Raw genomic sequence first — 12555 nt, forward strand, 5'->3', positions numbered from 1 at the left:
GCACAATAAAAGTCAGTTTTTAAGGTACCACAGTTACATTGGGGAGGGGAGCTGAAAAACAAAGAAGGGGACAACCAACATGGATCCCACATTTCTGCCACGGTCTTTTGAGGGAAGGAGGACATTGTCCCCCAGTGGCCGTGAGGCACTAACGTTCATTCCCTGCGGCTGCTCCCAGCAAGCTCCAAGCAGCTTAATTACACCTCCTCCCCCAAGACTCCCCGCTTCTGGTACCTTGAAACGTGCCCCGAGGGGGGCGGTGGCGGTAAGGAAGGTGGAGGGCATTTACATCTCTGGCATTTTGAAGTCAGCAGCCTGGTATTCTTAAGTGAGGAAGGCTTCATTAGCATCCTAGTTAATAACTAATTTTTTTCTACATTGTATGTTGATACAATAGTCCATCAGAAAATTCAAGAAGACACTACATTTAAAAAAAAATACTATATTTTTAAAACTGAAAGACTATTTGGGAAGAATGAATTTACAAGACCTTCTGTAAAGAATAAGGTAAACTCTTGCCAACAAAGTGGTTACACTTTAGGGCTGAAAAAGGTCTGTAACCATTTGGTTGGTCCACCTCTCCCTGCCCTGATGCTTCCCCCTCAGTGACTACCTCACATGTCTGCCGGGCTCCTGGCATCAGAGCCTGGGGGTCCTCCTTCGTCCCTCAGATGCGGTGAGGCCCCACGGCAGTGCCAGTGTTGTTTGCCCATGACTGCACTTTCTGGCCCCCAGAGGCTAGGTGGGGCCAAGTGACAAGTTCTAGTCCATGTGAATGATGGACTTCACTTCTGGGCTACAGCATATAACTGTCCATGCAAGTACACGCAGAGCTTCCCCTCTGGCGCATCGACCAGTCACACTGAGCCACTCCTCAGCCGGGATCCCCGAGGGGGCCTCTCCGACCTGACCAGGACATGCAGTACGGGCAAGAAACCATTCTACCTCCTTTAAAGCTCTCAAATTTACCTCCAACGCCATCACCACAGCCCAGGCTCTCCTCATTCCTCACCTGGGTTATTTTTTGCAATCACCTCCTAGGGAGTCTCCCCACTGCCAGTCCTGCGCCCCTGGACTCCGTCTGTCTCCCTTTTCATCACGTACTTGGGGAAATGACTTGCAGTGAGCGCTTGTCTCTCCGACACCGCCTTCATCTCTGCCATCAGGCTCCCCAAATTCCACCTGACTGCAATGCACTCAGCTAGGATGACAGCCCTTAGGGGCTACGCGCCACCCTGCCTAGGCACGACTGTAGCCCCCTCTGTGTATTTGCAGTATAGCATTATTATATATACAGTGTTGGATTTGAATTCTTCATTCATCCATTTATCTGTTCATTAGACTTTAAGCTACAGTATAATCCATGAAATATTAAAAAAAAGATATAACCTGTTTTGTTCCTCTAATTAGAAGGGATGACAGATCAGAGGTCCAGAGAAGCTCGGTGGCTCACCCAGGATCACAGACGAGTGGCACAGCTGAGACCAGAAGCCAGGTTTTCCAATGCGCTGTCCAACAGCACTCAGCACTGTAGCCCACCAGGCCCTCAGCCCTCCATGGGCACTTCCACCCTGCACGTGGGCTTTGGGACTCTTGCAGCCTAGGTAGGGTTCATTGGTCTCTTGCTAATCATGCTTCATAAAAACACTAAAATGGAGCTGGCTAGTCAGAGGCAGTCAGATTCAAACTCCCATTGTAGCTTTGGAATCTTAGGGAAGCCATGAAACTGCCCTGTGCTCTAAATGGAAGTACTATCAGCCCCTTGTGGACTGTCGGGAGGACTCTGTGGACAGCAGAGTGCTCGGTGGTGCTGAAACACTACAGCTGTCGGAGCACTCTCTTCTTCTCCTCCTCAAGCCCTTAGCCACTGCCAAGACAGCCCCTCCACCCACCAAGATCAAGTGTATTTTAGCTTGATGTGCAACAACCTCAAAGACAGCTGGACTTGAATCAGACCAGCCTTAAAAATGCTTAAAAAACATGCCCCATATTTTCATTATCTTTAATTACTCCAAATCTAAATTGGACAGGCCAAAAACATTATTCTAGACTTTTAGGTTTGTACCTGCAGGCATGTGGATATCTGTATGGCTAGATTTCAATTCACAAATATTAGTTGAGCACCTAGTATGTGTAAAGAGTACAATGATCCTTCTCTGCTTTATGGATCAGGTACTAATGAAGGGTATATTGTGAAAAGCAGCAACACCAAAGTATAAATGTAGGACTACGGGTAATTAGAAAAATGAGGAATCAAGTTTAATTAGAAGAGAGTCACAAAGGCCTTACAGGGTAAGTAGGTTTTGAAGCATGTCTTAAGGATGTTGATAAACAAGGGGCAAGCGTTACCAAGGGAATTTTAAGGAGAAGAGCTCGAGCAATGACACAAAGATGAGCAGACTGCAGTGTCCAGGGAATAAAGACAGCCGTGACGGAGCTGCAGGAGGAGGCGCTGGGGGGTGGGGGGTGGGGGTCAAGAAGGGGGGGGGGAATGAGGCTAAGAAATATAAACTTTATCTAAAAAATTAACAATTATTATTATGCATTTTTAAAGTACATAATAGTTGAAAGACCAGCACAGGAGTTGGCAAACTATGACCCCGGGGCCAAACGTGGCACCCGCTCTTATACAGTTCTGCAGGGGCGCACCCTGTCGGGCGGCTTTTGTGTTCCAACGGCAGAGCTGCAGAGTGAGCAGCTGCTGCAGAGGCTGCATGGCTGCAGATCCTCAAATATTTACACTTGGGCTTTTACAGAAAAAGTCTGCTGGCTCCTAAACTAGAACAATGAATATCTTCTTCCTCGGTCCAACTGTGCTTAATATTTGCCATTTTTATTCTGTCAGCTTGTGTGTGCGTGTTTTCCGAACCACTGGAAAATAAGCTGGGGGCAGCGGCATGGTGGGAAATTAGCCCTCCAGGGGAGGAAAAAAGCTCTGTTTGTAGCATTTGCAGAATTTTGTGTTATGAACACTCCCATCATTGAGTTTCAAGCTACCAAGGGTTGTGGGACCACACAATTCTTGAATATTTAACAACAGGCTCTGAGGTGGTAGGGCCCGGACACAGCACAGAACGCAGGACACTTCTCCTTGTTTTGACATGCCCCTCCGAAGATAAGAACATCCCCTGAAATAACAGCATTCCATCATCACCGCTAGGCAAGTTCGCAACAATTCCCTAACATTATATGATATCTGGCCCATGTGCACATCTCCCCGGTCCACTTCAACATGTCCTGTTTAGCTTTTTTCATTCCAACCATGATCAGTCCTGGTTCGCACGTTGCATTTGTTTGCTGTGACACTTTAATCTTTCTCCCCCACGACACTGCTATTTTGCAAGGACCAGGCCGTGTTGCACAATGTTCTACATTCTGTGTTTCTCTGATCATTTGATTTTGTTCGGTATTCTATAAACCTTATTCAACTAGACTCAACTTAATACTGACTGCAAGGTGGCTTACACCGTATTTAGACCCCAGTGAAGGGTAACGATGAGACAGCACCCAGCAGGACATCACTGAAAGTTACTCAAATCCCCAAAGAATTTATTCTCTCACCCCATGACTATTTTATTTGCAATTAATAGTTAAGTCTGCTCTCTCTGCAAAGGTGGGCTCACAGGCTTTGCATACCAAGGGACCCGGTAGCTTCCATGTGTAAAATGCCCATGTAATGACTCACCAGCAGTCCACCCCTTCACAGAGGGGATTGTTCATCACAGCCATCTGTGAGCACTTTCACCAACTACATGAGCTACTAGTGCAAAGGAAATCCTTTAGGTATAATTAATAGACTACAAATGAGATTCATCTCTTACTGTAACTTCGAATAGGCAATGGGTCTATCCTGACAAGACAGTCTTCTGCTATGTATATCAATGTGACACAAAAACAATTAAGCTGGAGTTCCCAAACTTGGCTAATCATAAGATTCACTTGGGGAGTTTGGAAATGTAGATGCCTGGCCTCCATTCCTAGAGATGGTTGTTAACAAATTGCTTCTTAGGTCATTCCAGTGATTAGCCAGATTTGGGAGTATCTCACTAGCTGGGGCATGTATTTTGAGTCACTATATTTTAAAAATAGTCGTGTTAGGTTTATACTGTATCAGCTACACTTCCAACCAGTTGTCTTTGTAATGATCTAATTCAACTCAACAAGCATTTGTTGGGCACATGTGTGGCCCAGGTACATTGTAAAGGCTGGAGATACAGACAAAAGCAGTGCCTCCCAGGACCACCTGTCAGAGGGGCTGCTATGGGGCTACAGACCAGGAAGAGTTAAATAGAACACAGAGGGACTGGACCTATGACCTTGATTCTAATAGCTGCCAAAGAAAAGACCACGATTAAAAAACAAATCCTCCCACTTTTGCCTTCACATACATTTTGAGTGGGCAAAGCCCAAATTAACACAGAGATAGAGCTTTCCGTGTAAGAACGTGGCTACAAGAGCTAGTGTGCCCTCACTAACCCTTATGGCTTGAAAAACACTTTAGCTGTAAAATAAATAACACACACACACCCATCCCAAAGGTGAATTATTAGTCAGTGTTTTATTTCCCTGATATACCACTTTAGGGCACTAATATAATTAAAGCTCTAATTAATTCAACTAAGTAATTGTATAATTGTGGCATCACCTGAAATAAATTACATCCAAATCCCCTGCTAGAGGATCCAATTAAGGATATTAACACAGACAGAAGAGGATGCAAAGTACTTAAAGTTAAGTGCACTATTATTTAACATTTGTTAAAAGGTGTTACTAAACACCTTTTCAGCAATAAATGTTGGTTTATGAGACCCTTTTCAGATAATGATTGTATGTCTTTAAAAACCAGTTCAAAAGTACAGGCCCCTGCCCTGGGGTCTGAGGAGCTTTAGGAGAGGTGGAGGCAGAGGTAACTTGTTGCCAATGAAACCACAGAAAGACTCTGAGACCTAGAAGAAACCCCAAGCACAATCTTCTCTTCTCACTGCATTTGACAGAAGACGCTGGGATGACAGAGCCTAAGTGATGTGGACAAGACTGCCCAGGGAATTTATGAAACAGCCTGGGTTTCATTTTTGCACACCCAGAGCTCTTCCACCCCACAGCACTGCGGAAGACTGGAAGATAACTCCAAGTTTTCTTTCCTCCGACTGGACAGGGTGCTTAGAGAAAACCAGGATGGTAAAAGTTGCCTGGAACACACAAAAAATCCACTCATAGGTCTATTATCACCAGGACACTTGTCACAGATTGTTTTTGTTTTCATCTGAGGACATTATTTCATTGCTTTTAGAGAAGAAGGGAGAGAGGATGAGAGAGAGAGAAACATCGATGCAAGAGAGAAGCATCAGTTGATAGCCTTCTGTATGCGCACCAACCGGGATCGAACCCGCAACCTATGTATGTGCTCTGACTGGGAACTGAACCTGGAACCTTTCAGTTATGGGACAACACTCCAACCAAGCCACACTGGCCGATGTCACCGATGTTTTTAAATTTCCATTTTCTGTAGAAAAATGTTCAGAAACAAAGAACCTTGCCAGAATGTGTAAAAGACTGACAAGTTAATGGGGAAAGAAAAATAAGGGGCTTTGAAATGTAAAGGTTGTGTTTCAAATAAAAACAAGTAAGCTCAAATATTTGTAAAAGATATATTAGTAATAGACAAAGAAGAAACAGAACAGCTAAAGAATGAGTTAAAATTGTAATGACTAAATAAGTTCCACAATGAGAGGCCTTTAAGGATGAAGTCTGCACTCACACAGCCCATTGCAAGTGGTCAGGGAGGCCTTGGACACAGCTACCATCCTGACTCTCTTTTGCCTTCTGGTGTCCTTCAGTTTCCAGAACCACTCACCCCCCATTGCAAACACAATATCTTTAGGACAAGGAACTGAGGGCCCCTCCACCCCGCCAGCAGCCTTCTCATTTTATCTGCTGTCCCTGCAGGGCTTTCATTTACTGGCACTGCCCCGCCCCCCGTCTTCCTCCGCACTCTGGAGACCTGGTTTCTAGTCTAGGGCACCTTCACAGAGCCACCCGCCCACCTCTGTGCACTCTCGCATGCTTAGGATGCACATAAACGTCCTCCCCACCTAACCGAAAGACTGAGAAGTCTCAGAGATGGTGAGATTAAAACGACTAATGTCTTTCAACATAGGACAGAAGAAAAGATGAGGACAAAAGTGCATTCTGGAACTCAGGCCAGTGAATTTATGAACAGTTACAGTAAACTTCCAGAAAAGGATATTAAATAGATAGTTTGTGGGTTCTAGAAAAAACACAGTGGTGATCACAGTCCCAGTACAGGTCACAATGAACCAGTAAGCCAAGAAAAAACACTCTTGTCCTCACTGGCGTGGCTCAGTTGGTTGAGCGTCATCCACAAAATGAAAGGCTGCTGGTTCGATTCCCAGACAGGGCACATGCCTGAGTTGCAGGCCAGATCCCTGGTTGGGGCACATGTGAGAGGCAATGGATGTTTTTCTCTTCCTCTCTTTCTCCCTCCCTTCTCCTCTCTCTAAAAACAAATAAAAGTAAAATGTTAAAAAAACCCTTTTTTTTTGGTATGACCACTTCACTGTTACCTTAAGAAATAGTAAAGATAGAGTATATTCAGATTTTGGAAACTCAGTCCTCGGTGGTTAAGACAGAGATATGGGGCTTGGATTAGAGTTTGAATATGTAAAACAACAGGAAAATGGTTAGTAGTGGGTTTATACTGAGCAGAAAAGCAATCTCTAGTGTTCTGCTACAGGACTGGTTTCTTTCACTTACCACAGTTCTATGCATTGCTTGGAAGAAGATGGAGAAGAAATGCATATTAAATTTTAATTTTCAGACATCATATAGCCAAGAGCTAATACATGGATAGCATCAAAATTTTAATGATTTTGATATGCTGAAAAATAGATCGATACTAGCCCAATAAAATGTAACAAGGATATGCGTACACTTGTGCATTTAGGTTTCAAAAATCAATTGCAAAAGTGTAAGCTGCGGCATGACAGTGACTCTTAAACAATGCTGAGGATCTTGGATCACCCCATTCCTTACATAAGTCAAGGCTAAAATGTAGGTTTATTTTATTTTTTAAAGATTTCATTCATTTTTAGAGAGGGGGGAAGGGAAGGAGAAAGAGAGGGAGAGAAACATCAATGTGTGGTAGCCTCTTGCACGCACCCCCTACTGGGACCTGGCCTGCAACCCAGGCATGTGTCCTGACTGGAAATCGAACTCGTGACCCTTCGGCTCGCAGGCCGGCACTCGGTCCACTGAGCTGCACCAGCCAGGGCTATAAGGTAGATTTTTAAAAAGCAAACACAAACTTTGGCAGCATCAACAGATGCATACCTCTCAAACACAGGCAGGAGTGGTCACATCACACTCTTTGATGGCCAACTAATGTTTAGAAAAGTATATTCAGTCCTGGGCACCACTGCCATGGGTGAGAGGGGCATTCACAATGGACTGGGCCCAGTGTTAGGGTGAAGAAGTATTTGGCAACATGTCAACTAAGGAAATGTTTGCCTGGAGGAAAGAATTAAGGGAAATTATGAAAGCTATCTTCAAAAATCTACAGCAATTAAATGGAAGAAGAAGCAGTCCTGTTCTACACGCTTCAGGGGACAGAACGAAGAGTGACGAGGTGAAGTTCTGGGAAGCAGATTTCAATTACCAACAAGAAACATCTTTCAAATGCCTACAGTTGTCTAACAACAGAATAATTATTTCTGACAAGTTGTGAACTCCCTATTAATCAAAGTCCTTAGCGACGGGATGACCGAGCCGAGAGTCTGAGGGAAACTCTTAGCAGATGTGCGAGGTAGACCAGCGCTGCCTGCAAAGTCGCATCCAGGTCCAAGATTCGTGCTGACAGCACTTCAACCGAAAGGTCGTGTCAGCTTGGCAGGATGGTCCAAACGGAAGAGCTGCCATTAAAACCCTTCTCTAATACACTAACATGTGAAGTGTACTTCGAACAACATAAAAAACATTTCTTTTCACTTAAAGCAATAAATTATTTGCAAGAATCTATAGGAAAAAATTCTATTCTACTGATCTTAACTAAATATCTTACTTTGGCAAAAAGTCGAGACAGAAAGAAGAAAATTCTTAGTTCTTTTCTCAATCACATTAATTTGCATGCAAAAACACAATATGAATTATATTAAATTTGAGGCTTGAAAAGCAATCAGTGCTTCATGTTTTCCAAAGGAAAATTTAACAATTTATAAATAATCACAGCTTTATCCACATTCTGATTCAAAGTTAGTTTTTAATTTTGTTATCATATTCCAATTCTACATATTGAAATTCAAAAGGCAAAACTGGGGCTGTGAAGCTTTTTTGTAAACTCTGTAACAGAAACTCAAAAGCAAAACATGTCACAGGCTGCACAGAGCAGCTAGGAGCCCATTGGCTGTAGCTCTTTCAGGACTGCGTCGGTAAGCAGTAAGCGCTGTAACCTCATGACGAAGTCCATGCCAGTTACTTAGCCAGGGGAACACCACTGGATGGGAGCACTCACATCGTGCGGGTATCCAACAGTCCTGGGGGCTACTGAGGAATACGTAAACTATGGTAAGAGCGAATTTGGGTTTCTATTATTTTATTTTAGTCTGTGTCTTATTTATACATTTCTTGAAGACTTCTCATGTCTCAATTTTTGTCTGCATTAGTGTTTAGATGCTGATACCTGGGGATCGCTTCCCTCAAAACCATGTCCACAGCCACTGCCCTCCACATGACCCAAGATTCCTAACATCCCGGCGTGGATCCTGACACAAAATGACCTTAAAGCACATTTATGACTTGTGCTACCAGAAGGCACCTCAAACCACAGAAAAACATTCGGCGGGAGTAATGGTAAAGAAAGGAATGTGTATCTCAGTCACGTCTTCCAGGTTGCTTCAGACTCTGGGGGAACTCGGGAAACAACGTGTGGGGTGAAGAGGGGGCTCACTGTGGCCCGTCGCCCAGTCACATCTGCAGGCTCAGCCCCGCCTCCAGACACAGGAGGTCTTCCCACAGTGCTGCTATGGAAGGTATTTTTGTAAACACAGTCCTTGCCTCCCTCAAAAGAATGGTAAGAACTCATTTTATTTAATTCATTAATTATTATCCAGGACAGGATTTTATTTGGTAGAACTTGTTTTAAATGGTTATACCTATATAATTTTCTTGGAAGACTGAAGAATGCTCACCAGTTTTAAAAAAATATTATAATAATTATTGCACTGGTTCAGCAAACATAAATCCTCAGAGTCTTTTACTAAACAATGACTATTTCTGAGACTAGAACTAGGTTAGATTATAGAGTAATGCATAACTTTTTCTGGATGTCTGAGAGCCGGAGCCTGCAAATTGCCCCTTACTTCTTTCTGTAGTGTCTAAATCACCTTGAGAAGCAGTGCAGTGGTAATGCACTGTGGAGTCAGCTGACCTGGGCAGAATTACGACTCTGATGATAGTAACTGTGTGAACACCTTAGATAATTTGATCTCTTCTCCATCAAATGAAGGACTTCAGAGATAGAATTTGATACAAACATCTGATTTAAGCACGTGTCTTGAACAGAGCACACACTGAAAAACATGTGTGTGATGGCATGATGGCATGCATCCCAGAGACATCAGAACATGTACAATGGCCCACAACCTTTCCTAACGAGTGCCCATGAATCTCGGCAGAATGGATGGCAGATAAAGGTTAGCACAGTTTCCTGAGATCTACAACAGGGAGACCTCCCAGAGGTGGCACCATTGTGCTATGTAGGACTCAATCTTCAGAGATTCATCTTTGGCTTTACCATGATCTGGTTAATAGGTAAGATTTTCGTCAAGCCAGAAAGTCACGGACTTGGGTGAAAGGGCTGGAATCCATTTGTCCATAGGTGGGGAGGCTGAGCAGTGCTTGCAGACACTGCTTAGAAAACTTGGCTTCCAATGTACCAACTAAACAGATTACAGGATTCTGATGGATCAAACACCGTGAAAAAACAAAATCCTTAATGCTGTACAAAGTCAGGTGTAGGATTAATGCATACTTTGGAAACATCAATCTAGGTAATGATAAAGACTTCTAACGCACTAAAACCACATTCAGGGTCTACGTAGATGTGCCTCTCTCTCCTTTCTGTCAAAAAGATACAACTTTGGGCCCTGACTGGTGTGGCTCACTGGGCTGGGTGTCGTCCTGCAAAGCAAAAGGTTGACAGTTTGATTCCCAGTTAGGGTATGTGCTTGGGTTGTGGGCCAGGTCTGAGGCTGGGGGCATGTGAGAGGCAGCCTATCGATGTTTCTCTTACACATTGATGTTTTTCTCTATTTCTCCCTTCCTCTCTCTCTAAAAATAAATAAAAATAAAATCTTTAAAAAATGTATAACTTTGGAAAACCCATATTTCTCTCTTTTTTTAAATGACAGGAAAACACAATATTTCCTTCAGCTTACTTAGAACTGTTTCAGGGGACTAAACAGGCTCCTCTATGGGGACAGAAGGCTCTATCCTTTACATAAAGGCAATAGGCTCTGCCTGTGCATAGGTGGCTCCCAATACCACAAACTGGGAGCAATGATTGGATGCAGCTCTCCCACAGTACAGAGCATTCACCCACGGAACCAGCCTGGAGGGCATTTTTAGTTAGCTTTCTAGACTAAAATTCAAAAGGTTACTGCAATTGAATCTTTATTTCAACCCAGGGAGTGCAAGGCACTGAGGATGTAACAATTTGATTAAAAATATACTTGGGGGGAAATAACAGGAGCAAAGGTGGAGTCAAATATGCCTTATGAATTAAAAGTACAGAATATAAGCACAAACATTTGGCATACCTTGGGGTCATTCGTTCATTCATTCATTAGTAATTAAAAAATATTTATTTGGTACCTAATATGTGCCAGGCACTGTGTCAGGCCCTCAGAGCATATACAATAGTGAGCAAAACCAGACAGGATTCTAGGCTTACGACCAAGAACTAACTGGTCATCGACTATCTAAGCCTGCCTTAGATTCCGGATGTTAGTTATTATGTAAATATGTAATTGTTTAGGGGCCAGGAATTCAAAATGGTTGATTTAAGAATAGGAGAGATTGCCCCACCAAATATTGTTATTATGAACTAAGTAATTTCACATTATGTATATAAAATTAGAAACCAAAGATCAACAGAGAGGGAATATATGATCTGAAGAAAAATAAAAAAGACAACTGCATAGAGGATTGAATTAAAATAGTATCCATAGTATTGGGCTAACAGCTGAGAGGGAGGCATAGTTTATGATGTCATACAGAGGCTTATTATTGATATCATTTAATAATTTTATTCATGATGCACAAGGGAACAGAGATTAAGATCATCAAATCTGTCTATGTCATTGAGGTGTGTGGGATTGCTAACACCTCTGAGAGTAAAAATCTAATTTTGAAATAACATTAGGAAATTAGAAGACTAGATCATCAAAGCAAGATGATAGTCACCAAGGACCGATGCAAAATAATATACTAGCAGCCTCAAGGAGGAGGAAAACTAGCTCGATCACGGGGAGTGAATAAATGTCCAGAGGGCAACTGTTCTGCAGAATGACTTGAGGGCTCATAATAAGGCACACTCTGGTTAAAGACATTAACGATGGCAAGTGTGATTAAATTTTTTTAAACCTTAGAATATTACTTTACTCGTGACATTTACAAAAGCTTCTAAGCTTTGTTATGGACAGAAATTGATCACTGATCATTTTTCCATCATTAATAATTATATATTGAAGGAGATCTGGAACCAGAGCAGCAGTTGCAAAAACTGACTTTAGTAAATTAAATGTTTTGAAAAACAGACTAAGCAAACTCCATTCATTACTGCTATAAGGAGAAACACTTGTCTGAAACAGGGTTGCCAAAAGGAAAATAACTGGTCTCATCTGATTTTTAAGGAAACAAGGAGTGGGGGATTTCAAACTCTCGGATGGCAGCTCTTGCAGATTCTTCCCTCGCGCATCACTGCGCTGTGCTGAGGCCAGCGGATGGGGGGGCCGGTGCCCAGTGTGCTGGGTTTCCGTCTCCCTCGGCTGTCCCCCAGTACCTCAGCCAGTCCTTGAGGCTTGGCACAAAACTTCACGGTGTAAAAAAATTTACATTTTCTAACTGCGCATTTCTGCCTATTGCCGCAGAAGCAAGCAATTCTTTAGGAGACTAGAATTAAATTCTGATTATTTCACTACAACACATTTTTCACTTCCCAGTTGCTCAGGTCATAATCTGCAAAAATTTCAATTCAAGTCATAGTACACTTTGAAAACAGAAATCTATTTTTTTTTTTGTAAGATTTGTTTTTTAAAGAGAGGGAAAGGAAGGGAGAAAGAGGGAAAGAAATAAAACAGTGATGCACCAGAGAAACTGCCTCTGGAGCGCCCCCAACCGGGGATGGCCACAACCCAGGCCTGTGTCCTGACTAGGAAATCAAGGTTCCCAGGCAGACACTCCACCCACGGAGCCACTCCAGCCAGGCTGGAAACAGAAATTTCTTTAACAATATAATGTATTTCTTATTTTGAACAGGCT

The 12555-nt window shown here is 42.9% G+C and overlaps 1 protein-coding gene across 3 annotated transcripts in view; it reads right to left on the reverse strand.

Annotated features, from left to right (window-relative positions):
- PDSS2 (decaprenyl diphosphate synthase subunit 2) overlaps positions 1-12555 on the reverse strand; it is a 239964-nt gene that overhangs the window by 831 nt on the left and 226578 nt on the right. The window contains exon 8 of one of the 3 annotated variants that reach the window (XM_045843761.1): positions 235-323. The exons of the other annotated variants lie outside the window; for them this stretch is intronic. Within the exon in view, the coding sequence (XP_045699717.1) occupies positions 235-323 (89 nt within the window). The remainder of the gene's footprint in view (positions 1-234; positions 324-12555) is intronic. 3 annotated transcript variants of the gene reach the window in all.

This window comes from Phyllostomus hastatus, unplaced genomic scaffold (genome assembly GCF_019186645.2).
Source record: "Phyllostomus hastatus isolate PE091 unplaced genomic scaffold, TTU_PhHast_1.1 phas_contig_40, whole genome shotgun sequence".
Taxonomy (NCBI): domain Eukaryota; kingdom Metazoa; phylum Chordata; class Mammalia; order Chiroptera; family Phyllostomidae; genus Phyllostomus; species Phyllostomus hastatus.